General features: G+C 46.5%; 1 protein-coding gene across 2 annotated transcripts in view; it reads left to right on the forward strand.

Moving 5' to 3' along the window:
* The window catches only part of ARHGAP33 (Rho GTPase activating protein 33), a 50429-nt gene that overhangs the window by 16016 nt on the left and 9230 nt on the right, over positions 1 to 25183 (forward strand). The window contains exons 3-19 of one of the 2 annotated variants that reach the window (XM_081868664.1): positions 376 to 460; positions 627 to 710; positions 4455 to 4592; positions 5716 to 5808; positions 6634 to 6756; positions 8239 to 8316; positions 9384 to 9450; positions 12068 to 12127; positions 13222 to 13371; positions 14237 to 14339; positions 15586 to 15730; positions 18508 to 18590; positions 18777 to 18884; positions 20489 to 20634; positions 22759 to 22948; positions 23297 to 23442; positions 24040 to 24114. In XM_081868664.1, coding sequence (XP_081724790.1) covers positions 376 to 460; positions 627 to 710; positions 4455 to 4592; positions 5716 to 5808; positions 6634 to 6756; positions 8239 to 8316; positions 9384 to 9450; positions 12068 to 12127; positions 13222 to 13371; positions 14237 to 14339; positions 15586 to 15730; positions 18508 to 18590; positions 18777 to 18884; positions 20489 to 20634; positions 22759 to 22948; positions 23297 to 23442; positions 24040 to 24114 — 1874 coding nt within the window. The remainder of the gene's footprint in view (positions 1 to 375; positions 461 to 626; positions 711 to 4454; positions 4593 to 5715; positions 5809 to 6633; positions 6757 to 8238; positions 8317 to 9383; positions 9451 to 12067; positions 12128 to 13221; positions 13372 to 14236; positions 14340 to 15585; positions 15731 to 18507; positions 18591 to 18776; positions 18885 to 20488; positions 20635 to 22758; positions 22949 to 23296; positions 23443 to 24039; positions 24115 to 25183) is intronic. The other variant, XM_081868665.1, reaches the window with a different exon arrangement.

A 25183-nucleotide genomic window follows, 5' to 3' on the forward strand; every position in this document is an offset into this window, starting at 1 on the left:
AGAGGGAGAGAATCTATTTTTTCTTGTTCTCCTCCTCTAAAACTAGGTGCGTCTTATGGTCGGGTGCATCTTAGAGAGCCAGTCTTAGAGAGCCAGTGGTCTTAGAGAGCCAGTGTGGTCTAGTGGTTCAGAGCGGTGGACTCGTAATCTGGTGAACCGGGTTCGATTCCCCGCTCCTCCACATGCATCTGCTGGGTGACCTTGGGCTGGTCACACTTCTTTGAAGTCTCTCAGCCCCATTCACCTCACAGAGTGTTTGTTGTGGGGGAGGAAGGGAAAGGAGATTGTTAGCCACTTAAGGTAGTGATAAAGCAGGATATCAAATCCAAACTCTTCTTATGGAGCGAAAAATACGGTATCTCTCTTTCCCTGCAGACTTTCCATCACACGAGGCCACTTCCCCAAGCTGACCGAATGTGCTCATTTCCACTACGAAGCACTTGACTTTGGACACATTGAGGTACGTTTGCCAGCCTGCTTTCTTCGCAGGGCTTGGGAGAACGAGGAACTGTTACCTTGGGCACCTGAGTCCCTATGGCAGGCTGGGAAGGGAAGTGGCAGGACAGGTGGATATTTCTGCCTCCCCACTGCTGCAGGGGGCACTTAAATTTTCTCTCTCCCCACAGCTGCAGCTTGCACCCGAGCAGAATGAGAATCTCAGTCACTTGGAGGAGGGAGAGGTGCTGTTTGATGTGCAGGTCACCTGCCAGGTAAGGGGCGGGGAAGGGGAGTCAACTGGCAAAACCTGTTGGATTTGGTTGGATTTGCTTCTTATATTCTTGAGCCGAGTTGTCAGCTGACTAGGTAACTGGCAGCTGTTCACCCATCAGTACATTATTTTATACTGCGCACATTATTTTATACTGTAGTTAAATTAGAAATAATTTAAAACTTAAAAAATAGTTCAGTTTAAAAAATTTAACAATTTAACTTGACAGTTTAAATTATTTCAAAGCCAGTTACTTTTTAAAAGATTCCAAATTGTTTCTAATCTAACCAAGGTTTATACCTGCCCTAGCACACTTGCAGCCAGATCCAGTGCAGAGGGAGATATTGTTTTGTGCAGTGGGTTTAAGCATGCTAAACTGGATGGGATTGGCTTGTTAAGTAGGCATAATGCTCATTCCCAGGGAATTCTGGGAATTGTAGTTCTTTGAGGAGGGGGTGTTGGGGTTTTCTGATAAATTCTTAATTCCCTACTATACTATGATTACCAGGAATAATTGTTAATCGACTGTTTAATTGGTATAAAACAGGTTTAGGTTTGTTGGGGAGACAGCGTTCTGTGTGTCTTGTTTGATGACACTGAGGGAAGGGCCTAGCTTCCTTTAAATGTTAGATAATCTGGCCACCCATTTTGCAATCTGAAGTTGTGCTGTGCTTCCATTTTAATTATGTGCTGCGTGTTTCGTTTCTTAATTGTGAACCACCCTGGGATATATTTGTATGAAAGCTTGTATGAGTTCCGCCAACCTGGAATATTCCCATTCTGTAGTCCTACTCAGCCAACCAAATCTGCTGGAGCAGGTGAAAGGCCTGGCTAGTCCAGCATCCTGTTCTCACAGATGCTTGTGAGAAACTCTCAAGCAGGACCTCAGTGCGACCTCACTCTTCCCACCCTTGATTCCCTGCAACTGGGACTCAGACATAATCCCTCTGATGCTGGAGGCAGAACATAGCCATCATGCATATTAGCTGTAGACAACGATACGATAATCTTTTTTGTCATTGTCCCATACAGAACAACAAAATTGAAAAAAATATACATCAGACATTCAAAAACCAACAAGCCTGCTATCCCAGTTTGGTTAACCCCCTAAAAACTCTGATACCCCATAACTGAATTCAGTATACTCACATAGAGACTACCTTGCACTGCGTTTAAAACCAAAATCACATTTGGATAGAAACTGTTTCTCAGGCGGCTAGTCCTAGTCTTTATAACCCTGTACCTCCTTCCAGAAGGCAGAAGCTGAAAGAGATCATTTCCGGGGTGTGCACTATCCTGCACTATCTCTGCAGCTTTCTTATGGCACCCAATTATTATCTTCCTTGCATTTGTCTAATCCTCTTTTACAACCATCCTCGTTTTTGGCCGTCATTGCCTCCTATGGGAGCAAATTTCAGCCTTTAACTGCAAGCCATGTGAGGAAGGGCTTTTGACGCCTGTTCTGAATCTTCCAACTTTCAGCTTCATTAGATGCCCTTGAGTCTCTGGTGTTATGAGAAAGGGAGAAGAACTTTTCTCTATCTACTCTCTCCATGCCATTCATGCACTTCTCTCATGCCACCTTTTTGTTTGTTTGTTAAGTTTTTATTTATTTATAAACTGAAACCAACACGGTTTATTGAATTGCAGTAACAAAAACCAAACAATATCACAAGGAAAAAAGAAAAATAACAAATTACACAAAAGAAAAATAAATAAAAAGAACACACCAAAAATACATAAAACATAGTCTTCCCTCCACCCATGTTTGACCTCCTTCCCTTAATCTTCTTTTATTCGTATTGCTTTGTTTTTGTTCCACTTCCATCCACTTCCTCAATATTTCTACCCTGTAAACTTTATTCATTGCATATCGATATATTTATCCCAGAACAATGTTTTTTCATGTACTCCTTTACACAGTCTCATTCTTCAATTAATTTTTGATCTGTTTGTCCTCTTATCGCTGCCGTATTGCATTTTCTCTACGCCAAAACAATCCTGAATGCTTCAACCTTTCCTCACAAGGGACTTGCTCCAGTTCCCTTGACCATTTTGACTGTCCTTCTCTCAAAAGTTTTTCCAACTCTAGAATATCCTTTTTGAGGCTAGGCAACCAGAAGTGTACACAGTACAGTGGTACCTCAGGTTAAGTACTTAATTCATTCCGGAGGTCCGTTCTTAACCTGAAACTGTTGTTAACCTGAAGCACCACTTTAGCTAATGGGGCCGCCACACGATTTCTGTTCTCATCCTGAAGCAAAGTTCTTAGCCCGAGGTACTATTTCTGGGTTAGTGTCTGAAGCGTCTGTAACCTGAAGCATCTGTAACCCGAGGTACCACTGTATTCCAAATGCAGCCACACCATAGAACTGTATAATGGCGTTATGATATTGGCAATTTTGTTCTCAGTTCCTTTCCTAATCCCTAGCATGGACTTTGCCTTTTTTCTTTTTTCCTTTACAACTGCCGCACGCTGCATCACCATCTCAACGCATGTCTGGGATTTTGTCTGTGTGTTTGGATTCTGCCCATGGGCCTTGGTTTCCGCTGTGTTCATTGAACTTTTGGTACAGAGACCAGGGCAGTTCCAGGTTTGAGGGGTCCCTCAGCAAACAAATTTTGGGAGAACCATCCTTGTCAGGCTTACTTGCTGTGGCTGGGGCTGCAGGAAGTTGCAGCAATCATCACTGGCAACTGAGTCTGGGAGCCAGCATTTAAATTTCCCACAATGCCTCCTTCATCCGTGGGTTTACCTGGTGGCAGGGGCAGGCAGCAGCAGCAGCCACAGCAATGCTCCCTTCAGAGATGGAACAGCTGGGTCTGAGAACGGCCATTAAAATTTCCCACACTGCCCCTGATGTAGCAGCACTGTGAGGCATTGTGGGGAATTTTAAAAGAGTGTCTCCAGCCGTCTGGCACTGATAAAAGCACCGGGGATGGGTGGTAATTGTTTAAAGGCCCAGGACAGGTGTTAATGATGATCCCTTCCTGGCATTGACCAAACATCTGCTCAAGGGATACTTTGTGGTAATGCTGGGCTTGGATGGGCCTTGCGAATGCAATTCAAGCATTCTCTCTCTCTCTCTCTCTCTCTCTCTCTCTCTCTCTCTCTTTCTCTCTCTCTCTCTCTCTCTCTCTCACACACACACACACTCACACACAAAAATATTGACCCTGGGTTTGCTCAACAGCTGTCTACCACCCTCTTCTACCTGCATGGTTCTGAATTCATAGTAGGTTAAATATATTTATTAAGCCAATTAAAGGTATTGGCCATATATGGATTTTTAAACTTTTCTTAGGGCCCAACCTTTTACTTTTTTGTAAAACGTCCTCGGTCCAGTATACCTGAAGGAGCGTCTCCACCCCCATTATTCTGCCCGGACACTGAGGTCCAGCACCGAGGGCCTTCTGGCGGTTCCCTCATTGCGAGAAGCAAAGCTACAGGGAACGAGGCAGAGGGCCTCCTCAGTAGTGGTGCCCGCCCTGTGGAACGCCCTTCCAGCAGATCTCAAAGCGATAAACAACTACCTGACATTCAGAAGACATCTTAAGGCAGCCCTGTTCAGGGAAGTTTTTAACGTGTGATTTTACTGTATTTCTGGTTTCTATGGAAGCCGCCCAGAGTGGCTGGGGAGGCCCAGCCAGATGGGCGGGGTATAAATAATAAATTATTATTATTATTATTATTATTATTATTATTATTATTATTATTCCTCAGTGTTTGCCTTTCTCCCTGCAGGGAAAGAGCTGGCAAGTGCACCGCAGTTACGAGGAATTCCGCACCCTGGATGCCCACCTCCACTGCTGCATCTTCGACAGGCGCTTCTCTCAGCTTCCCGAATTGCCGCCCCTCAGCCACATGCGGGCCCACCCTGAGGTGATTGTCTGGGAGACATTTTGAGGGGTGCGTGGGGAGTGTTTTGAGGAGGGTGTGACTATCTGTGGCTTGGCTTCTGGCATGCATTGGCAAGAGTTACGCCAAACACAGGAATCTTGCATGTCCCCTTCCCCAAACAGAGAATTCCAAGTACTGACTAGTATAAAAGTTGTCCAGGGAATTCACACTGCCTCTGGAGACTGGACATCTTTCTCAGTCTTAGTCTACCCTGACTTACAGGCCTGGCCAAAACATTTTGCTGCCTGAGGCGAAGAGCAAGATGGTCACTCTCCCTGGTAGCACAGTTGGTAGAGTATGCGACTCTTAATCTCAGGGTTGTGGGTTTGAGCCCCACGTTGGGCAAAAGATTCCTGCATTGCAGGAGGTTGGATCAGATGATCCTTGTGGCCCCTTCCAAGTGGTTAGAGTGTTGCACAGGGCCTGGGAAACCAGGGTTCAAATCCCTGCTCAGCCATGAAGCTCACTGGGTGACCTTGGACCAGCTACTGCCTCCTGGGCTAACCTTCCTTGCAAGGTTGTTGTGAGGATAAAATTGTGAAGCGCATTCCACCTTGGTATGGAAATACAGTGGAACCTTGGTTCACGAATGGCTTACTTGCCAAACAAATCGGCTCCCGAACACCGCAAACCTGGAAGTAAGTGTTGAGGTTTGTGAAGGTTTTTCGGAAGCCAAATGTCCAACTCGGCTTCTGCTTGAGTGAAGGAAGCTCCTACAGCCAATCGGAAGCCTTGGTTTTCAAACGGTTTCAGGAGTTGAATGGACTCGTGGAACGGATTAAGTTTGAGAACCAAGGTACCACTGTAAATGTAATAACAAATAATGAAATTAAATGCTATCCGATACCGAGGGCTACCAGTCTTTTAATTCCAAGAAACTACCCTCACCATACCTATTAGGTGGGGGACCTGCTGCAAGTTACTGTGTCATAAGCACTCTGCACATGCTCAGAGACAGCATTGCCAAAGACTTCCAGACTTTGGTGCTTCCTAAGTGCCCATCTTCATACCATCTCTTCTCAAGTAGTTGTCGGCTTCCGTTGACACTGAATCAGGGAGAGCTGATATGCCAGTGACACCTTATGTTTTCTCTCTCCTTTGCCAGCTGCTGGTGCCCATGCTTTCACAGTACCTGGAGAAGCTGTCAGCCATTGTGGACAGCAACATCAACTGTGGACCGGTCCTCACCTGGATGGAGGTGAGGAACAGTGAGGGTAGCTGTGGTGGTGGAGGATGCAGCTGTTTCATTTGCAAGCTGAAATGTGCTTTGTGTATTTCTTTTTGTTTTAATTTCTCATATAGGATCTGATGAAGCACTGTACAATATAATTGTGTGTGTGTGTGTTTTAAGCAGATAAATGCAAGTCTTAAACAATGTATGTGAAATGCCTGAGACATTTGGAATGTTCTGCAGAAAAGTTAAGTAGGTAATATTACTGCACAGAGTAAACCACTGACGCTGCCAGGGTGCTAGAAATGTTAATCTTGCTTTCAAGGGCTCCACAGATACCCATTTCTGCCTCTTTTGGAAATCTAGCAGAAAATGAGATGGAAGCCCCATGTGGTGTGACCTAGTTACTGTATGCTGGGATTAGGGGTGTAAGGAGGTAACGATTTTCATCCAGTCCTGGGTCCGTCACAATCAGTGCTGTTTCTGTTCCGCTACAGTTTGACTTCCGCTAAAACCTACGCTATTCATCTTGCTATCCGCTGCGGCTGAAACATGCATAATTAAATAAAGCAATTGATTTCAGTGGAAGGGAAATGACAAAAACATTTCAGCAAATATTATAGCGATTTACATAACATTTGCAGACTAGAAGCATAGTACTGAATGCTGCTTGCATTTGCTCGTGTGATTTCTGTTCCTGACCTCTGACGAACATGCAAAGCGTGGGAATTTTTGCTCTTATTTCAGTTTCTGATGGAATTTTCTTAACACCTGTATCTCTGGATGACACCCACAGAACATTCCAAGGCTTCACCCACTTCACTTGTATTCTCCCCCTGCCTTTTATTTCAGATTGATAACCATGGCAACCGACTGCTGGTCAATGAGGAAGCTTCTATCAATGTTCCTGCCATTGCAGCTGCCCATGTGGTAAAACGCTACACGGCGCAGGCATCCGACGAGCTCTCCTTTGAGGTGAGCACTACTTTGTAGTTCACGTTACTTCTGGGTGGCTTTTATCTTGTCGGTAGACCTGCAATGCAATACCTTTTCAATCTCTCTTCCCAGCTAGGGTGCTGCTTGGGAGCACAGAGAGTTCCTCTCCCCCAGGGAGGATTTATTAAAACTGATTTTTTGGGGGGTGGGATAAACCATGACAGCTTCCAGGTATACAACAGTCACAGACAAACTAGCATGGGTTGTGTTCAGCTGACTCAGAATAGACTCACTGAAATCAATGGGATTACGTTCATCATCTCCATTAAATTCAGTGGGCCTACCCTGACTAACGTTGGCTTCCATGCCATGAATTTAAAACCAAAAAGAAACAATAATCAACAAAACAGCTGTCTTTTTATTTCCTAAAAATATTTACAGCCCCCCTCACTGTGGTTTCCAAATCTTTGAAGAACTCTTTTCACATTGACTTGTCTGCCAAGGAACCCTCTGTATCTGTGGTGGAGTCTCTTGTACACCGCAAAGGATTCTGGGGCAAAACCTTGGGTGCCATCTTGTTTCCTGTGGAACTCTACCTTGCTAGGACCTCACTGTCATCTTGTGTGAACCAAGTGCACCTCAGGGCAAGCCTAGGACCCATCTGTGTTAGCATATTCCAAGGAATGTTCTGTCGTGGTGGGGGATAACTTTTTCTTACTGATCTTCTGAGGAACCCCAGGGATTCCATGGGGACAAATATCACCTGCTGTTTCCCAGCATATATCAATTCTGCACGTTTTCTCTTTGTTTCACAAATGGGATTCAGTGGGACTTTCTTCTGGGTAGACATGTATAAAAGATTGATAAAATGTGATAATATAGATGAGGTACTTCAGAAAAAGCCCAATTTAAAATGTAACTACTACAGGTTGTCCTACTCAGAATAGGTTCATTGAAATTAATGGACATGGTGAACTTAGGTCCATTAATTCCAGTGGGTCTGTTCTAAGTAGAACTTAGTTGGAGGCAACCCTACATATATTAATCACCTTCATATGAAGTACACACCTATGTAACCCAGACACTGGCAGACTGGAACAAGTCCCGTAGAGGCTCTGGGCATTCCTTGTAGTCAGAGTACACCTACCAAAATCACTTAGTCTACTCTGAGTTACTTAAATCTAGTAGATTCAGTGGATCTACTTTTAAGCACGGCTAACACTGGAGACTGAGAAGAGAAGACTCCCTGGAAAAGACCCTGATGTTGGGAAAGATGGAGGGCACAAGGAGAAGGGCACGACAGAGAACAAGATGGTTGGGCAGTGTTCTCAAAGCTACCAGCATGAATTTGACCAAACTGCGGGAGGTCGTGGAAGACAGGAGTGCCTGATGTGCTCTGGTCCATGGGGTCACGAAGAATCGGACATGACTAAACGACTAAACAACAACATTGGAGATTGCCCACCATGGTTCATGCACTAACATAGGATTGTTGTTGTTTTGTTAATTTGTTTGGCACAGGTTGGAGACATCATTTCCGTGATTGATATGCCCCCCAAGGAGGACAGGAGCTGGTGGCGGGGAAAGCATGGATTCCAGGTTGGTATTCAGGAAGGAAGACACATTGCATTAGGAGAGATATGTTGAAGCATAGGATCAGCACTATATCTTAGATGGCCACATTGTATTAAAGAGAAATTGGGATGGGTGGGTGGGAGTGAATGAAAGTGTGCGTGTGCACGTGTGTGTGCCTAGACAGGGGTATGAGTGTGTGCCAGTGTGTGGTGGCTTAGGCCCCACCCATTTTTTTCTTGGCTTGCACTCATTGCTGGTGTGCAGCCCTGACTGGGGTGGAGATGTCCCCCACCTTGATTTAAACAAGTGAGCTGAAATAGTGGCAGGCTTTCAGAGAATTGGACTCCAGCTCCCATCAGCCCTAGCCAGCATGGCCAGCAATCGGGAATGATGGGAGCTGTAGTCCAGCAACATCTGGTGAATCATTGTGCCACTCTCCTGTCTTTCTGAAGAGGCGCCATTTGGGTATATGTAGGCTGCAATGTATCAGCTGACGAGCTTTTTCTGGCACCGGTTCACTGCTAATTTTCTGCTCAGCTCCATTTTATCAGCACGCCCATATTATTATTTTTTAAAAAACTTATATTTTAGTTTGCTCCAAAATGCCTTTTCACAAATTTTCTTAAAATATCTGCACAATTCTGCTTTTTTTAAAAAGCAGATATTCCTTTCAAAACAAATACAAATGCCTTTTTGGTCAGTATCATTTTAGCACCCTGTTAAGTCGGCAGAGAGGTGTCGTGCAATTTGGCTTGAGAGAAACGTGACTCTCAGTTGCTTGCCTCAGTCAGCCCCACTCCCTCCATCACAATTCCAGGCACCTAGTGTGGCAAGTGCATGAATTTAGCCAATGTCACCTGTCTTGACAGCTTTATGCCTATACTGGTTAATCCATAACCAGTATAGATGAATTGATTGCATCAGAATTTTTGTTAATTGCCTGTTTGCCACATTCACTTGTGATGGGCATAAATAACTGAGGTAGGGTTTAACAAGTTCCTAAGCCAGGGGAAGGCCTGGTTGTTTTTCTTAAGGAGGCATATTTTGCTTTGTCAGTCTGTTGAACTCTTCCTTGCCTCCCTCTTTTCCAGGTGGGGTTCTTCCCCAGCGAGTGTGTGGAGCTGTTCTCAGAGCGCCCCAGCCCAGGACTCAAAACAGGTGAGCACATCCCCCTTGACTTGCTGTGTTCGACCACATATGCTGATTCTCCTAGATCTACAAATCGGCTTGCTGCAGAAACATAATGACCCCCATTTCCAGCAGATACATTTTCAATTACTTTATATATTTATTGGTATTACTGGATACAACCCTAGAACACTTTCTGCGTGCAGGAGGATGACGCTGTGCTCTTTCAGATGCCAGGCTCTTTCATGACACCTAAAATTTGCCACCTTAGGCGACTGCCTCACTGTGCCTAATGTTAGGACCGGCTCTGCACAAATGTTCCAGAAGCTGTGCGCGTGCTCTGATTCTCCAGTCTAGCTCTCCTTTTTATTGTACCAGAGCTAAGGGGGTTGTATAATTTTTCCTGTCACGGAAATGCTGTGATATGTTAGGCTAAGCGAAATCAACAGGCCCAGGGCCACCTAGGCAGCTGCATGGCCTGGGGATTTGAACCTGGGTCTCCACAATCTAAGACCAACATCCATCACACTGACTATCCAAATCAATCAAACTATGCAAGTGCAAAAATGGGCATAAATTATGCAAAACAAATGCAAATTTGTTTAATTTGCATAATGCATCTAGGTTGCAGTCGTAAGTTGTTTGGAACACTTGGCTGACAAGAGCTGGGCAGTATGTGTCTATAGCAGCCTTTATTAAATTGGTGCCCTGAAGATGTTTTGGACTACAATTCCCATCATCCTCAGCCAACTGATCACCCCATATGTTGATTCACTTTTTTTTGCCTGTTATCTTTTAATATGCACAATTTGGTACACAATTTTACCTTGTATATACATTTTTGCAAGCAATTTCTGCTTAACACAGTGGTTCTCAAAGGGTGTGGCAGGAGAGGGTGGCAAATGTGGCAGGAAGATTCGAGGTCAATCAAAGAAACATTGAAACATTTCAGTTTAGTATAGTATAGTATAGTATAGTATAGTATAGTATAGTATAGTATCATTTTTTTATTTTTAGAATATGGATAGATACCTTTTCAAAACGAGAGCGAGAACATCAAATGGTAAAAGAGAACAATCCTAATTGTGATCTATTTGCTTTCCAATGTATTTCCTATCAATAAAAAAATTGGTGTGCTGCAAGCAAAGTTTTACGTGCTCATACCAAGAACTAACTTAGTTGGTCTTTGATACAATCCCATTCATATCTCCCATCATAATGATGTTATCGTAGTCCAGATATTCCAGCATGCTCTCATGCAACTTCTTATAGAATTCCGATTTCCCATCATTTGGTGCATAAATTCCTAATAACAAAATTTTTTCTCCTTGATGTTGTATTTCAATTGCCAAAATTCTGCCATGTTCATCTTTGAATAGAAATTTAGGTGAAAGGCTCTCTTTTGCAAAACAAAATAAAAAAAAAAATTCCTTCCAGTAGCACCTTAAAGACCAACTAAGTGCAAAAGAGAACTTAGTTGGTCTTTAAGGTGCTACTGGAAGGATTTTTTTAATTTTGTTTTGTGTGGCCTAGAGAAAAAGAGTTTGAGAACCTTTAGCAGAATGTCATTTGTATGCTGTTTTCACAAATGTATGTACTTCTGGACATTGTTTGGTTGGAGAACAGCATTGCAAAATTTGGAGAAGTGTGGATTTCAACGGAGGTTTCAGTTCGTGTATTAGTTGGGGGAGTGTGAATTTAATTGCAGACCAAACAAATTTATCCCCCATTCCTAGTCTGGTGTTACTGTTTGTGTCCTTCTGTTTCTTATTATTTCTTATTTCCATTCATGGATGGTTTACTATCCAAAGATCTCAAAGCAGTTTATAGTAGATAAAATTACATAAATAGTAAGAACAGTAAAAAACCATGTCAAAGGATTTACATAAAAATAAAACATACACCTAAACAATATCAATAAGTCAGAGAATACTACGAAGCAGTATAATGTAAACTTTCGACCAACATAACACATATCATTCATAAACACTCACCCAATTTCACCTGCCATCTATTTCACACAGCCACTGCAACCATTGACTTCCTTAACCATGATCTCTATCAACCATCATTTCTTAGCAATTAGACTCCCCTCGCCTTCATTTCCTGTGTTAGCTTTCCCCATTAGGATGTGAGTTGGGTTACTGTGTGAAGCTTTCAAAAATAAGAGACAATTCATTTTATTTTATACCGAGTTTTTTTGGTGGGCAGCCTAGAAATCTATCAGGGCAGCTCTCAAAAGTAGGCCGCAGCTGAGAAATGACACAGCAGACGATGGCAGGTAGCCCTGGCGAAGACATTGACTCACAAGTTAAGAGTGCTAAAGGGATGGGAAATGCCCCAGGCGACTAAATGACAAGGACTGGAAGTGGGGGAGAGGGGAGGTTTATGCTAGCCATTTTGTGTGTCCAAAAAAATTACTGCATCTTCCCCTCATGCCCTTGTGCTGTTCTGATTTGATGTGTTTGCTTCAGGGATAGCAGTGGTTTGAAAAGAGATGGTGTTTATGTAAGATTGTCACCAGCCCTAGAAAATAACTCTGTTTTAATGAGGTGAAGTGTGGGACAGCAACTTATGCCAGTAGCTTTGGGCTACTGAATTCTTAATCTTTCCTGGCCTTTCATGTTCTGTGTGTCTTCTTGTGCAGATGCAGAAGGGATGAGCTGTGGCATCCCCGGGCCCCCAGGCCTCCTCTCTCCAACCTCAGGTGAGACATGGCCCAATGTGGCCTGCTCAGCACCCCCTAAGCTAGCCTTCTTGCCCCTGGTGTCCTTCTGCCAATGTCCAGTGTCCAGTCTGTCAGATTCTGGATGTGGAATCAGAAGAAGGCACCATCTTGTCCTTCACGTCAGGCAGCTGAACATCTTGGACCAACCCAGACTTAAGCATAAAGTAAAGGTAAAGGGACCACTGACCCTTAGGTCCAGTCGTGGCCGACTCTGGGGTTGCGGCGCTCATCTCGCTTTACTGGCCGAGGGAGCCGGTGTACATCTTCTGGGTCATGTGGCCGGAATGACTAAGCCGCTTCTGGCGAACCAGAGCAGTGCACGGAAACGCTGTTTACCTTCCCGCCGGAGCGGTACCTATTTATCTACTTGCACTTTGATGTGCTTTTGAACTGCTAGGTTGGCAGGAGCAGGGACCAAACAACAGGAGCTCACCCCGTCATGGGGATTCGAACTGCCGACCTTCTGATCAGCAAGTCCTAGGCTCTGTGGTTTAACCCACAGCGCCACCCACGTCCCGTGGACTTAAGCATACATTACATTAAATTCATTCTCGAATCTGCACGCATGAATGTGTTTTAAATAGCAACTTTAGGAGACTCCAGTCTGGACTGAGATCATGGCATAAGTGGCTGTGTGCTTCAGCTTTTTCTCCCTGTGTTCTGTGTTCTTGACGAAAGTCCTCGCCAAGATTGCCCTCTCTCCTGGAAGAAAAAGTATTGTGGCAAATGCATGTGTGTGTGGGGGGGTGTCCCGCGGTTCTCTAGATGGTGTTGTGCCACAACTCCCCGCATCCCTGACTATTGGCCATGCTGGATGGAGGCTGATGGGAGCCTATAGTCCAGCAGCACCCGGTGGGCTCTCTGGTGGTGTTTTGGCTGCAATACCATCTTCCTGCAGCAAACAGCAGCTTGGGGAGGGTGATTTTCTTTGGGATTGTCACACGTTTGCCACCCCTACATGGAAGTAGCATCTTTGCTGTCTTCTTGGGCTTTATGATGCAGCCCGCATGCAGTGGCTGTCCTGCAGTGGCTTGGAGAAGGGCCACAACCCTCTCTCTTTCATTCTGTTCCAGTGTCCAAGAAGCATGGCAAGCTCATCGGGTTCCTTCGCACCTTTATGAAGTCCAGGCCCAGCAAGCAGCGCCTGAAGCAGCGTGGGATCCTCCGAGAGAGGGTGTTTGGCTGCGATTTGGGCGAACACCTCAAGAACTCAGGCAATGATGGTAATTTTGCCCACAGATCCTTCCTGTTACCGATAATGCGGCCTCATCTGCTACTAGGAAAACAACACACAGTCCATTTTATCTCAGCAATAACAACCCTGTCAGGTTGGTTAGGCTAAGAGACAGTGAATGGTCCAAGATCACCCAGTGAGCTTCATGGCTAAGTGGTGATTGAACTGTGGTCTGCCAGGCCTTAGTCCAACACTCTAACTGCCACACCACACTTGGCTCTCTTCTGCAGCGTTGGAAGGGGTGGAAGTGGCCTGTATGGTTGAGGGTTCTCCTCAAACTGCGTCAGGACTCCTGGTTTGATTTCTATCCCTAGTATGTCTACCGACTGAAGAGCATTCTTTGGGATGGGTTTTAACAGGCAGGAAAGGATATATGAATTGCCATTTACCCTTCCAGGTGCACACATGTGTGGGCTGAACAGAGCTAAGAGGAGGGGAAATGACATCACACAGAGCCCTCTCTAGCTATTGTATTTCTATGGTCTGAGTATCTGCCCAGCCATACAGCTCTGTGGACTTAGCCCCTTCTCATGCTAACTAGAAAGAATATGCCTCTGTTAGGTTTGGCTGCTAATCTTCCACTCATTCTTCACTAGAGATGTGCTCAGATAAATCATGCTGCCAACATTAAAATATTTTTTGCAGCTTTGCGGCTTACCACTTTCATTTCCCTGGTCCTTTATGAGTGCTTGTGGCCAGAGCTCAACCTCTATGAGAAAAAATAAAATAAACCAATTTAACATGTTGACCCACGGGGACAACAAGCCATCGCACTGGCCCTACCTTATGTGGTTGTTGTAAGGATGATTGTTATATTATATTGTTGTTAGATATGCTTCTTGTTGTTATGCCAGTCCCCCAGGTACTACGGTCCTGCTCTGATTTTATCGAGAAGCATGGCATTGTGGATGGCATCTACCGTCTCTCTGGAGTCTCCTCCAACATCCAACGGTTGCGGTGAGCCCTGGTCAGGAGGAGCAGGGTTTGTGGGCCGGGGCCTCGTTTAGCACAGAAAGTCCTAGAGGCAAAGGTTTAACAACCAAATTAGACGGGATATGACGGCCACATCTATCTTACTCCCAAATAATGGAGGATCTATCCTGTAGATGAAAAGGAGCATTTGGAGAAGGAGGAGGAGGAGGAAGGAAGTGAACCCTGTGCCTTGTGGCACAGGAGCTGAGACTGGTAGTTTGGGTAAAGTTCTGCCCCAAACAGGAAGTGGTTCACCACATGGGACAGCTGCATACAAGAGGGACAGGGAAATATTTTTCAGCCTGATGTCCGTAGCGCCTTGTAGGCAACTTTCCGTGGACTTTAGGTCAGTGGTGGGCAGGGCAAGTTGCGAAAGTGGGCGGAGCAAACCTTTGCAGATTAGGCTGCATTCCAGCCATCCAAAAGTCTGCTTCCTATGCACACACATCTTTCTCCATCCAGGAAAGCAATTGTTACCACAGCTCCAGGATACATTCCAACCATAAAGAGACCCAGAGGCCCTGGGTCTCTCATCGCTGGCATTTAGTCAAGGGTTCCCAGTTCTAGCCTTGCTCAGCCTTGGCACAGTGACGCATCAATTTATGACGTTTACTCCTAGTGCTTTATGTGCTGCTTGTAATATTTCATATTCATATATATATATATATATATATATATATATATATATATATCTGTAATTACCATTCTGAGAATTCGACGTTTTCCATATGATTTCTTTTTGAGGTTCCTAGTTGTTTTACTCATGCATGCTGTACAGAGATATTTATTTAATCCCACTACTTAATATATGGAATTCTTATTGATTAGTAGCGGCAGTAGTAGCACCTTTAGGTGTTTTGAATGCGGGATTTTCATTGTCTTGCATTGATTCCTTTCTGTTGGGATTTCTGAAAGGCTGGAAGATTTCGGTTGAAATAGAAATTAAATAAATCAGTGCCGCAATCCAGGTTTTGGAACTGGGAGAAAAGTTTAAAGCAACAAAGAGCATTGTGGTAAGGCGAGGAGCAAAGGTTTCAGTCCTCTCCCCTACCCGCTACTTTTCATGTATAGAATAGAGTCACCCCTTTGGGCAGACATGCAGAAAGCTGCCTCGTCACATCATGTTTGGCCCTAAGTAGGCCAAGCGAAAGATTTCCTGGCTGTGGGTCACTGTGCAATTTGTACTGCTTTGTGTAATTTCTCTCTTCCCGCGACTTCCTATCTCCTGCAGGCACGAGTTTGACAGTGAGCGAGTGCCCGAGCTCTCCAGGGACGTCTACTTACAAGACATCCACTCTGTCAGCTCTCTTTGCAAGCTGTACTTCCGGGAGTTGCCAAACCCGCTGCTCACCTACCAACTCTACAACAAGTTTGCTGTGAGTCTTGCAGACCGCCGGGAGAAGTGTCCCACCCACTCAGTGACTTCGGTCACTGCTGCCACCTCCACCATTCCTCAGCTACCCCTTTAAGAAATCGTAGAGTTGGAGTGGTTTATGTAGGCCGTCTAGCCTAACCCCTGCTTAATGCAGGAAATCCAGAGAGCTAGAAATTCAGAACTAGAGTGTCCACAACAGATGGTTGCACAGCCACTGCTCTGAATGTATTGGAGATAGCTACCACCCATTGTCATTACTAGGTAGCAGAATGAAATCCAAGGTGGGTCCAGGCAGGCTTTGGACCACATCTGAAATGACCTTGCCTCTCATATGCATCTGCCACACCACAGTTAGGAAGGGAGTCCAGAGCAGGACTCCGAGCTGCCTGTGTGCAGCATTATCATTCCGTTTATACGTTACTTTTGAGCAATGTAGTCCTCAGGGCAATGCATGAACATACAGTGGAACCTCAGTTTTCGAACAGAATCTGTTCCAGAAGAACCATTCGACTTCTGAAATGTTTGAAAACCGAAGCCTGCATTTCCGGAAGCATTTACGTCCAGAAAACTCAATAGGGAAGCTGCGTGTCATGTTTGGCTTCCGAAAAGCGTTCAGAACTGGAAGCATTTACTTCTGGGTTTTTGGTGTTCGAAAACCAAAACCTTCGACTTCTGAGACACTTGAAAACTGAGGTTCCACTGTACTAGAAACAGTAAAGTGAGCACAACTGGTGCCAATGACCCCTCCCCTTTTCCCTGTCAGATCCATCACCTGCCCTGTGTGCCAGGTGAGTTTCTGTGGGTGCCCCCAGTGTCTCAGAAACGGCAGCTGTTGTGTGCTCAAACTGTCAAGTGAGAGTTGGCCATGTGCGTGTTCCCAGGGCTAAACAATAAAAATTGGAGTCGCGGAACAAAAGAGGAAGAAGAGGGGGTGGAGCAGTGGAGTACAATTATATCGCCCGCCAACGTTGCTGCCTACACAATAATACGTGCAGCAGTTTCTCCTGACTTCCTTATTCTTTTGAATCACCTGCTCTTCGTGCTGGGCTATTTCAGGCTTGGTTAACCCTGCCTCCCCCTTCCTCTCCCTCTCCTTCCTTTTAAATTCCTTTTGGCTTGTATTTGTGATACTTTGATGGGCAGCATCCAGGCATGGCTAGTGATAAATATGAGCTGAAGTCTTCAGAGGCAGGACTACACCTTCTCAGTCAATTGAAAGCTGGAGCAGAAGGGATTGGTGGTGTCACTAAGCCCACCCCAGGGATGTTTCAGCCCCCTTTCCTGAATTCTCAGCTTTCATTTTAATAACGACAAGCAAGGCTTTCCCCTGTTACTTGGAGAAAATATAAGGAAAAACATGCATGCAGTAATCTGCTTAGTTGCCCGCTACGAAGTAAACTTGTTCCCACCATCCAGTGTTCTGGCCAAAGAGTGCAGAAGCACTTGAATCATGGACAACTGCTAGGTCCTTCTTTTTAAAGGTTGTTTCTGTAGATCTCGAAGTGGTTTACAGCAGGTAAACATATATAAATATATACACACAGAGAGAATAAGTGCAATAAAAACATTGCAAAATTATTACCATTAAAATAGGTTAACTACATAAACAGTATCCATGTTCATAATTACAATGAAATGAGAATGGAAGGTTTTGTTCCCCGCGCTCCAAAATCTGCTTTGTAATTCATTTCTTTTTCCATATCACCCTGCTCTGTTTTGCTCCTGTTCATGGCCTTTCAACAGCCTCCACACTTTCCCCTCCCTCTCCAAAAAAGATTGTTCTGTTTACTCTTCAAATACTCAAGGGCTGTCACATTGAAGAGGGCGAAGATTTCTTTTATGTTGCCCCAGAGGGCAGGTCTTAACCGCACATGCTTAAGTCATAGCTGACAACGTTTCCCTTTTTTTAAGGGAAATTCCCTTATTCCAAATAGGATTCCTTGCAAGAAAAGGGAAACGTTGACAGCTATAGTTTAAGTGGTAGGAGGGTCGATTTTGGTCAAATGCTAGAGGAAACATTTTGATCTGAGTTGGGAAAGCTTTTCAACTTGCTGGGCCAGGGTCCTTATCAGGGCTGCCCACCTATCAATCACCTGACGCCATAACAGTGTTAGTTGTAAGACAAGTAAAAGCATTCCAAGTGGAAGAGAAAATTAGGAATTTAGTAAAAGAGGTGGCTTCCTCAAAACAAAAGACCTTAATTGTCAAAGGCCAGAGTAAAGAGGTGCATTTTTAAGGTTGTGAATTCCCCTGTGATCCTCTGTGATTTTTGGATGGAGGACGGCATGCAAATTTAATAAATAATGATGTTCAGAATATGGCAGAGGCTGTGCAATGAAGCTGCCAGGTGCGCCTCTTTGGGGAGGGAGTTCCACAATTTAGGGCTTGCCGCAGAGAATGCTCTCTCCTAGACCACCATTCCCCACATTTCCCAAGGTGGTGGAACCACCCAGAGGGTCCCCTCTGCTGATCTTAACACGCGAGAGGCTCAGTAGGGATAGAGGTGGTTTTTCAGAGGGCTTTTGTCATTTAGGGTTTCAAAAACTAATGTGAACACCTTGAATCGGGCCTGGAAGCAAACTCTCCCAGTCCTTCTCCATAGGGCTGTGCACTGGATCCGGTTGGACCCCAAACCGATATAGGTCAGCCCTGGATGGGATCAGGGCTGATCCAAATCACCAGCTTAGGGGGAGCTGTTCACAGCCCTACCGTTCCACAAGAGGCCTGATGACCACGCTGACTCCTTCCCTCTGCTTTCCCCCTGCCCTGTCGTCGCAGGAGGCCGTGTCTGTTTCTGGGAACGAGGATCGCTTGGTGCGAGTGCACGACGTCATTCAGCAGCTGCCCCCACCGCACTATAGGTAGGCGTTGCTTGAGGCGTGAACACGGTGCCCGAGGTGGTTCCCCCAGCAAGGGGAGGGAGGGTGAATGCAAGAGCCCTTGCAAGGGGGGTGGCGGAATGGTGTTGAGGGCGGGGTTTGCGAGGGGGCCGGCGGTCCGTCGAAGCGGACTGTCTAGCTGTAGCAGCTTCTGCTCTGTCCCAACAGGACCCTGGAATTCCTGCTGCGGCACCTGGCCCGCATGGCTATGCACAGTCAAAACACCAGCATGCATATCCGCAACTTAGCCATCGTTTGGGCACCCAACCTGCTGCGGTGAGACGCCCAGATCAATGGCCCTGCACTGGCACCCCCCACCCCAACCTGCCCCGTGCCTCCCCCTGTGTTGCCACGATGCTCCTCCGCCTTGCACCTTCTCCAGCTCTTGCCTGCAGCGCTCTTGGAATCCTCTCTCCATTGTTCCCGCAGCATTTCCCCTGTACTAACACCAGCCCTTACCCATAACTCTCTGGGGCATGAAGTCGACCCTTCCTGCACTCAGCCCTGAGGGATAAGAATCTACAGCTCTTAAGCTCCTCTCAAATTTCCCCATTTCGTCCCTAGCATATTCTGGCACTCTGGCTCAGGCTTAGACTGTGTGAGATTGGTGGGGTGTGTGTGTGTGTGTGTGTGTGTGTGTGTGAGTGTGAATCTTAGAATTATAGAGCTGGAAGGGACCTGGAGAGTCCTCTAGTCTCCCTCCCTGCAGTGCAGGAATCTTTTGCCCAATGTGAGGATCGAACCCACAGCCCTGAGAGGAAGAGTCCCATGTTCTACCTACGGAGCTATGACTCAGGGCTAAGGGGTGTGTGTGTAAGAAGGAGGTATGTTTTGGCCTTGCCCACCACCTGAATGGACTCCCCAACCCTTTCCCCCCAGGGAAAGTGGTTGTCAGGTTCCTCACCCCTACCTTCAAGGGATTGTTGTGGGGCCCTACCCAGGCATTCCTGTTAAGGCCTCTAGCTCAAAGATGGCTAGCGGGCAGGCTGTATCAGTTCCCCCATGACTCTCCTCCCTTGCAAAAAACAAATAAAAATGTTGCCATCCTTTTCACTGCTCCTGTGGGTCCCTGCTGTGATGCCATCATGCCAAAAGGACTTTTTTTTGGTGGTGCCTCAAGGCTACCCACTTTCACAATTCAGCCACACCCACCATACTTGGGTACGATGACACCCTGTGCAAGGCCAACATTTGGCGCCCTCCCCCCCAGCCCTAGTCCTCACACTGTCTTCCCAAAGGCAGGTAAGGAGGCCCCTGGCCTTGGGAAGGAGATGTGAGGGCTCTGGTGGGGTCCTAGAGCTTTCCACGTCTTTCCTAAAGCTGGGAAAGAGCTAAGTAGGCTTTGGGAGGACTCTAGGACCCTGTCAGGGCCTCATGCCTCCTTCCCAAAGCCCAGCGCCTTGCTTACTGGGCTTTGAGATAGCACCACTCAGTGTGTGTGCACTGTTAATCCGTCCCTGCACCCCCTCTGGCCTTCAGAGAGTTGACCAATGCAGGCCTCGGCCTGGAAATAATTAACCATCCTTGCTTGAGAGCTTCATCCAATACTCCACCTGAGCTTTTACTAGCATTTATTCTACCTTCCCATTTAGCTCCTGATCTTGACACCTCCCCATCACTTACCCACGGTTCCCTGGGGTTTCCCTCCAACACCAGCCTCCTCCTCCTCATGGGGCCCTTTCCACATTCCACATGCGCTTCTATCATGCTGCTTTGTGGGTCTGGCCCTTCTCAGCCATGTTACCGAGGGACTGTGCCCTCTGGGCTTTCAACGATGATATTCTGGGGCTGTGAGCACGTGCTTGTCCCCTCCCCAGGCCCATCTTACAGGAAAACACAGCTCTCTAGTAATCCCTCCCCCTCGCTGCTTTTTACGGCAGGTCGATGGCTCTGGAGGTTGTTGCACAGTGTGGTGCCGATGCCTTCCAGGAAGTCCGAGTCCAGTCCCTTGTGGTCGAATTCCTCCTCAACAATGTTCAGGTGCTCTTCAGCGACACTTTCACCTCCGTCGGAAAGGACAGCGCAGGTAGCTCGCGCCAAAGGGGACTTTTTTCTGAGGCTGCTATGAAATCTGTTAAGAAATCCCTCTGCCTCATTGTCACAGAATTGCTTGCTTGCTCCAGAATTCTTGAAGGAAACCATGACAGTTCAGGTTGCTTGGATTTGTATGGTCAATGGAGCCCTGTTACCCTTCGCCACTGTTCTCCAATCTATTCCCAGGCAAGGAGCTGTCACTGGTTTTCCTTGATGAAGAGGCCCCGTCCGCAGCAACATTTAAAGCACTTTCATACCACTTTGAAGAGTGGCTGCCAGTCAGTGTAGACAAAACTGAGCTAGATGGACCAGTGATGTGACTCATTATAGGGCAAGGTCCTATGTTCTTTCTTATGGGGCCTCCCTAGTTTGTGGGGTATAATTCATCTGATTGTTGGCAGAAGTGAAATTAAGTAGAAATGAATGGATACAGAGGACATTCTGGAAAGTTCTGGGTTGAAAACTGCTGCTGCTTTCAGCACTGAGCTTAGAGTTATGGGATGATATGGGATGTTACTGGGATTCTTGAAAGCATTTCGTTCTTGTTCACCATGAGGTCTGGCATAACATTGTGGGAGGTCCAATTTGAGCATTTCATTATATTCAAGGGTGCAAAAATTCAGGATCTGAATATATATATGGGCTGGCAGCTGGCACCAGGGTTACTAAAGAGGGCCAGCTCCTTAGGAACTGGCTCCTAAAATTATCTCTCTGGCTCCTAGATTTTTCCAACAATAAAATGCTCCCCTACTCTGGGATAGGCGGCAGTGGCGGGGGAATCATTCATGTGCAGAACAGAGGCTGAAGGCAAACATTAACTGTTCTGGTTTTTTTTTTTTATTGCTGCCTTTTTAATTGTTGACTCTAGTTTCATTTGTTAGCTCCTTGGGGGCCTTCAGAGAGAAAGGCAGCCTATAAATTTTTAAGCAAACAAACAAATATTTAAAGAGCCCTGACAGGAGGTTTGTCACCTACCAAATGAGCCTGGTTTTGCAATTTGCATGGCAGGGGTAGGTGTCAGCAAGTCGAATGCTGATTCAGCTGCCTGTTTCGCTCCTCTAATGATTCAAGAAAGGTTTCTCTTCAGGCAGAATGTACACGTTTTATATGTAGTATGTATGCATCTCTTTTTAAAGTACCAAATGTTTTTAAAATAGTTGCAAAATGCAGCTGGCCCTTTCATTGTACAAGATGGACCTCTTGTCTTAGGTGGTAGACTGGGAAAAGTAGCAAACTGATGCTCATCTAAGAGCATTGTGTCATCTTTCTTGCTTGGCATTGTGTTAAAACACACCTGAATGCTCCAGACCAGCAAACTGCCAAAACTTCAGCTTTTATAGAGGTGGACACACTAGCTAATGATCAATTAAGCAAGGACATTTGATTAGCAGCCCCTGCCTGCTACTTCACCTCTTAATTCGTATGGAAGCAGTAAGGGTGTACTTAGTTTTTCACACATGATTTCTTCATCCTGGCTTTATTTCTGTTAAATAAATCATGACACGGAGTCATATGTCATGTGTTGTTGTTCATCTGAGGTTGCAATTACCTAATGTTAAGACCTGCTAATGGGACACGGGTGGCGCTGTGGGTTAAACCACAGAGCCTAGGGCTTGCCGATCAGAAGGTTGGCAGTTCGAATCCCCGTGATGGGGTGAGCTGCCGTTGCTCGGTCCCTGCTCCTGCTAACCTAGTAGTTCGAAAGCACATCAAAGTGCAAGTAGATAAATTCTGGCGGGAAGGTAAACGCCGTTTCCGTGCGCTGCTCTGGTTCGCCAGAAGTGGTTTAGTCGTGCTGGCCACATGACCTGGAAGCTGTACGCCGGCTCCCTCGGCCAGTAAAGTGAGATGAGCGCCGCAACCCCAGAGTCGGTCATGACTGGACCTAATGGTCAGGGGTCCCTTTACCTTTACCTTTAAGATCTGCTAAGGAACAAATGATTGCTATGATGTCCTGCTATGCAAAACTACATAACGCAAAGGGGGTGTACTTTCTTTTCCCTATGACTGCATGCACTCCTAATGTTGGGCAAGTGTGGGCCTGGCTGCCTGTCCGGACGGTGGGCCATGAGGCCATATCCCTCTTTGCACTCATGCAACCTGTCTCCTCCAACAGGGCGCTGCTTCCTTCCCCGACCCAAATCCCAGGTGGTCAGCTGCCCCTCCACCCGATTGCTGTCCCTGGAAGAAGCACAGGCACGGACCCAGGCCTTATGCAAGGCTACCAAGCCAGAGGCTAAGCAGGGATCCAACGATCTGCAGGGGCAAGGGAAACTTTCTTCTGTGTTGAGCTCACCTGACACCAGGTAACTGGGCTTCCATGTACAGGTGCAGTATACCTCTAAACATCAGGTGCTGGGAGTGAACAACAAGTGCGTTTGCATCACTCCGATGCCCTGCTTTCCAGTTGATGGTGGAGTAAATAGACCTCACCCTGATCCGGGGAAGCAGTTCTTACGCTACTGTGAAGACCATTGTCAGATTGCTGTGTGCGAGCTGATGTTTCAGAGGGAAGTGGGTTGTAGGTTGTTTTTTATTTTGTAACTGCAGTGACAGCAGGCAACTGGGACGGCTCTCTGCAATCTGGCACAGGCTCGGACTGCTTAGCTGCCGGAGCTGGTGGCCTCGGGCTGACATGTCTCTTCCACCTGCAGGCAAAAGGCAGAAAGTAATGGGAGGCTGCGGAAGACGTCAGGTCCTAGCTGGAAGGCCTTCTTCGCCATTGGCAAAACGCCAGTCACGTTTCGCAAGAAATCACACCGCCTTGGAGACCTTTTTGGGCTTGGAGAGTCTCTGCCAGGTGAGAGACCTGGTCAACACCCGATCGTGGGTTGCTTTCTTCGTCCATGGATTTTCAGGACAGTATGCAGATCAGGAGAGGCTCCTCTAATCTGGGAGGGGCTAGGTGGTGGTGAGGCCAGAGTTGTAGCAGCACTGGGTTTGCTCCACTAGCGTGTTCACACAGCCCAGACCTTGCCACTGCTTCACTCTTCCTGGTAAGTTGCAGTGGTTCCACTGCTGGGAGGCTGTTGCACCACCCTGCCAGGCAAGTGGCAAAAACATATTACAAAACAACAGGGAAGTGTGGATAAGCCCCCGGTCAGCACTCTTAAGGGCTAGAAACTTGCTTTGTTTTTAAAAAGAAGCTGAGATACACAGATGCTCAGTTCTGCACCAGATAATAAATTCCACAGGTGTGGTGTGCTTGCCCGGTGTACAATATATACTTCCTGGGAACCTGAAACGAAGTCCTCCAACTAGCATTCCTCTATGGCTTTATATTTATCCCAGAGTGGATAAAGTTTGTTTCATGGGTGAGGATTGGAAGAGAGATTGAGACCTTGAGATAAGGCCCTTTTCAGTTAATCATCTACTTCCTTGTCCTGTCTTGTTTCAGGGGGCCAGCCTGAGACTGTCACCTTGCGATCAGCCAAGAGTGAGGAGTCCCTGACATCGCAGGCCAGTATTGCAGGTAAGAGGAAACCTCATAGGCTGGGACATATGGGGAGGTGGGCTGCCACCAGGGGCTGCCACCAGGGCTCCTTAGGGAGGGAGCGCAGGATATAAACTCAGTAAATAAGACAGAATAATAGCTGCATAGACTGCCAACCTTCCAGGTGACTTTTGCCTTTGAAACAGGTGTGGAGAAACTGTGGCCCTCCAGATGTTGTTGGTACCTAACTCCCAGCAGCCCCAGCTGTCACTGGTCAAAGATGATGGGAGTTGTAGTTCATTAACATCTAGAGTTCCCCATCCCTGCTACAAAAACAGGTTGCACAAACCTACCTTTAGACTTGCAGCTGGGAGCTGCATCCATTCCCTCTGCTGGACAAACAAGCAATCTGAGCACAGGTCTACATGGTAGGTTTCTGTGGCTTCTGTTCATGGCTTTAAACCTGATAGGTAGGGAGCCAGCAGCTGGTGGTGCTTTGCCCGTGAGGGTCCTGCCACCATAATCACTGGCCAAAAAGATCGTAGCAACATAAGGAAACTGCCTTGTGCCAGCCATTTGCCAGACTGCTTGGCCATCAAGTCCAATATTGTCTATTCCAGGACTGGAGGACCTGTTGTTGGACTCCACATCCCATCAGCCCCAGCTAGCATAGCCAATAGTCAGGGATTATGTAGTCCAGCCACACCTGGAGGTGAACAGGTTCCCCTCCCTGGCCTACTCAAGTGGCGCCTGCTACCTAGCCTTGCCAGGTATTGAAACCGGCACTTTCTGAATGCAAAGCATATGCTCTCCCATTGAGCTGTGGCCCTTGCAAAGGGGCAGCCTTGTATGCTGAAGCTCTGCAGGATGTAGAAAGCAGGGCTGGGCGATATCTGGTTTCCACCAGCTCAACGTTGCGATATACCAATATATCACAAGGTCTGAAATAAGGATGGAGCTTTGTAGAGGCACTGGCTGGCTTCAAGGTTTTCCCTGCATTGTGATTTTTGCTGGCACCTGCTGTTGTGATTTGCTGCCCCCCTGCTGAGCTGGCAGAGTTAACAGGGGCTGCAGCGAAACATTGGCTAGCTTCACAATTTCCCCCGCA

The sequence above is a fragment of the Podarcis erhardii genome, assembly GCF_964252035.2.
Source record: "Podarcis erhardii genome assembly, chromosome: 7".
Lineage (NCBI taxonomy): Eukaryota > Metazoa > Chordata > Lepidosauria > Squamata > Lacertidae > Podarcis > Podarcis erhardii.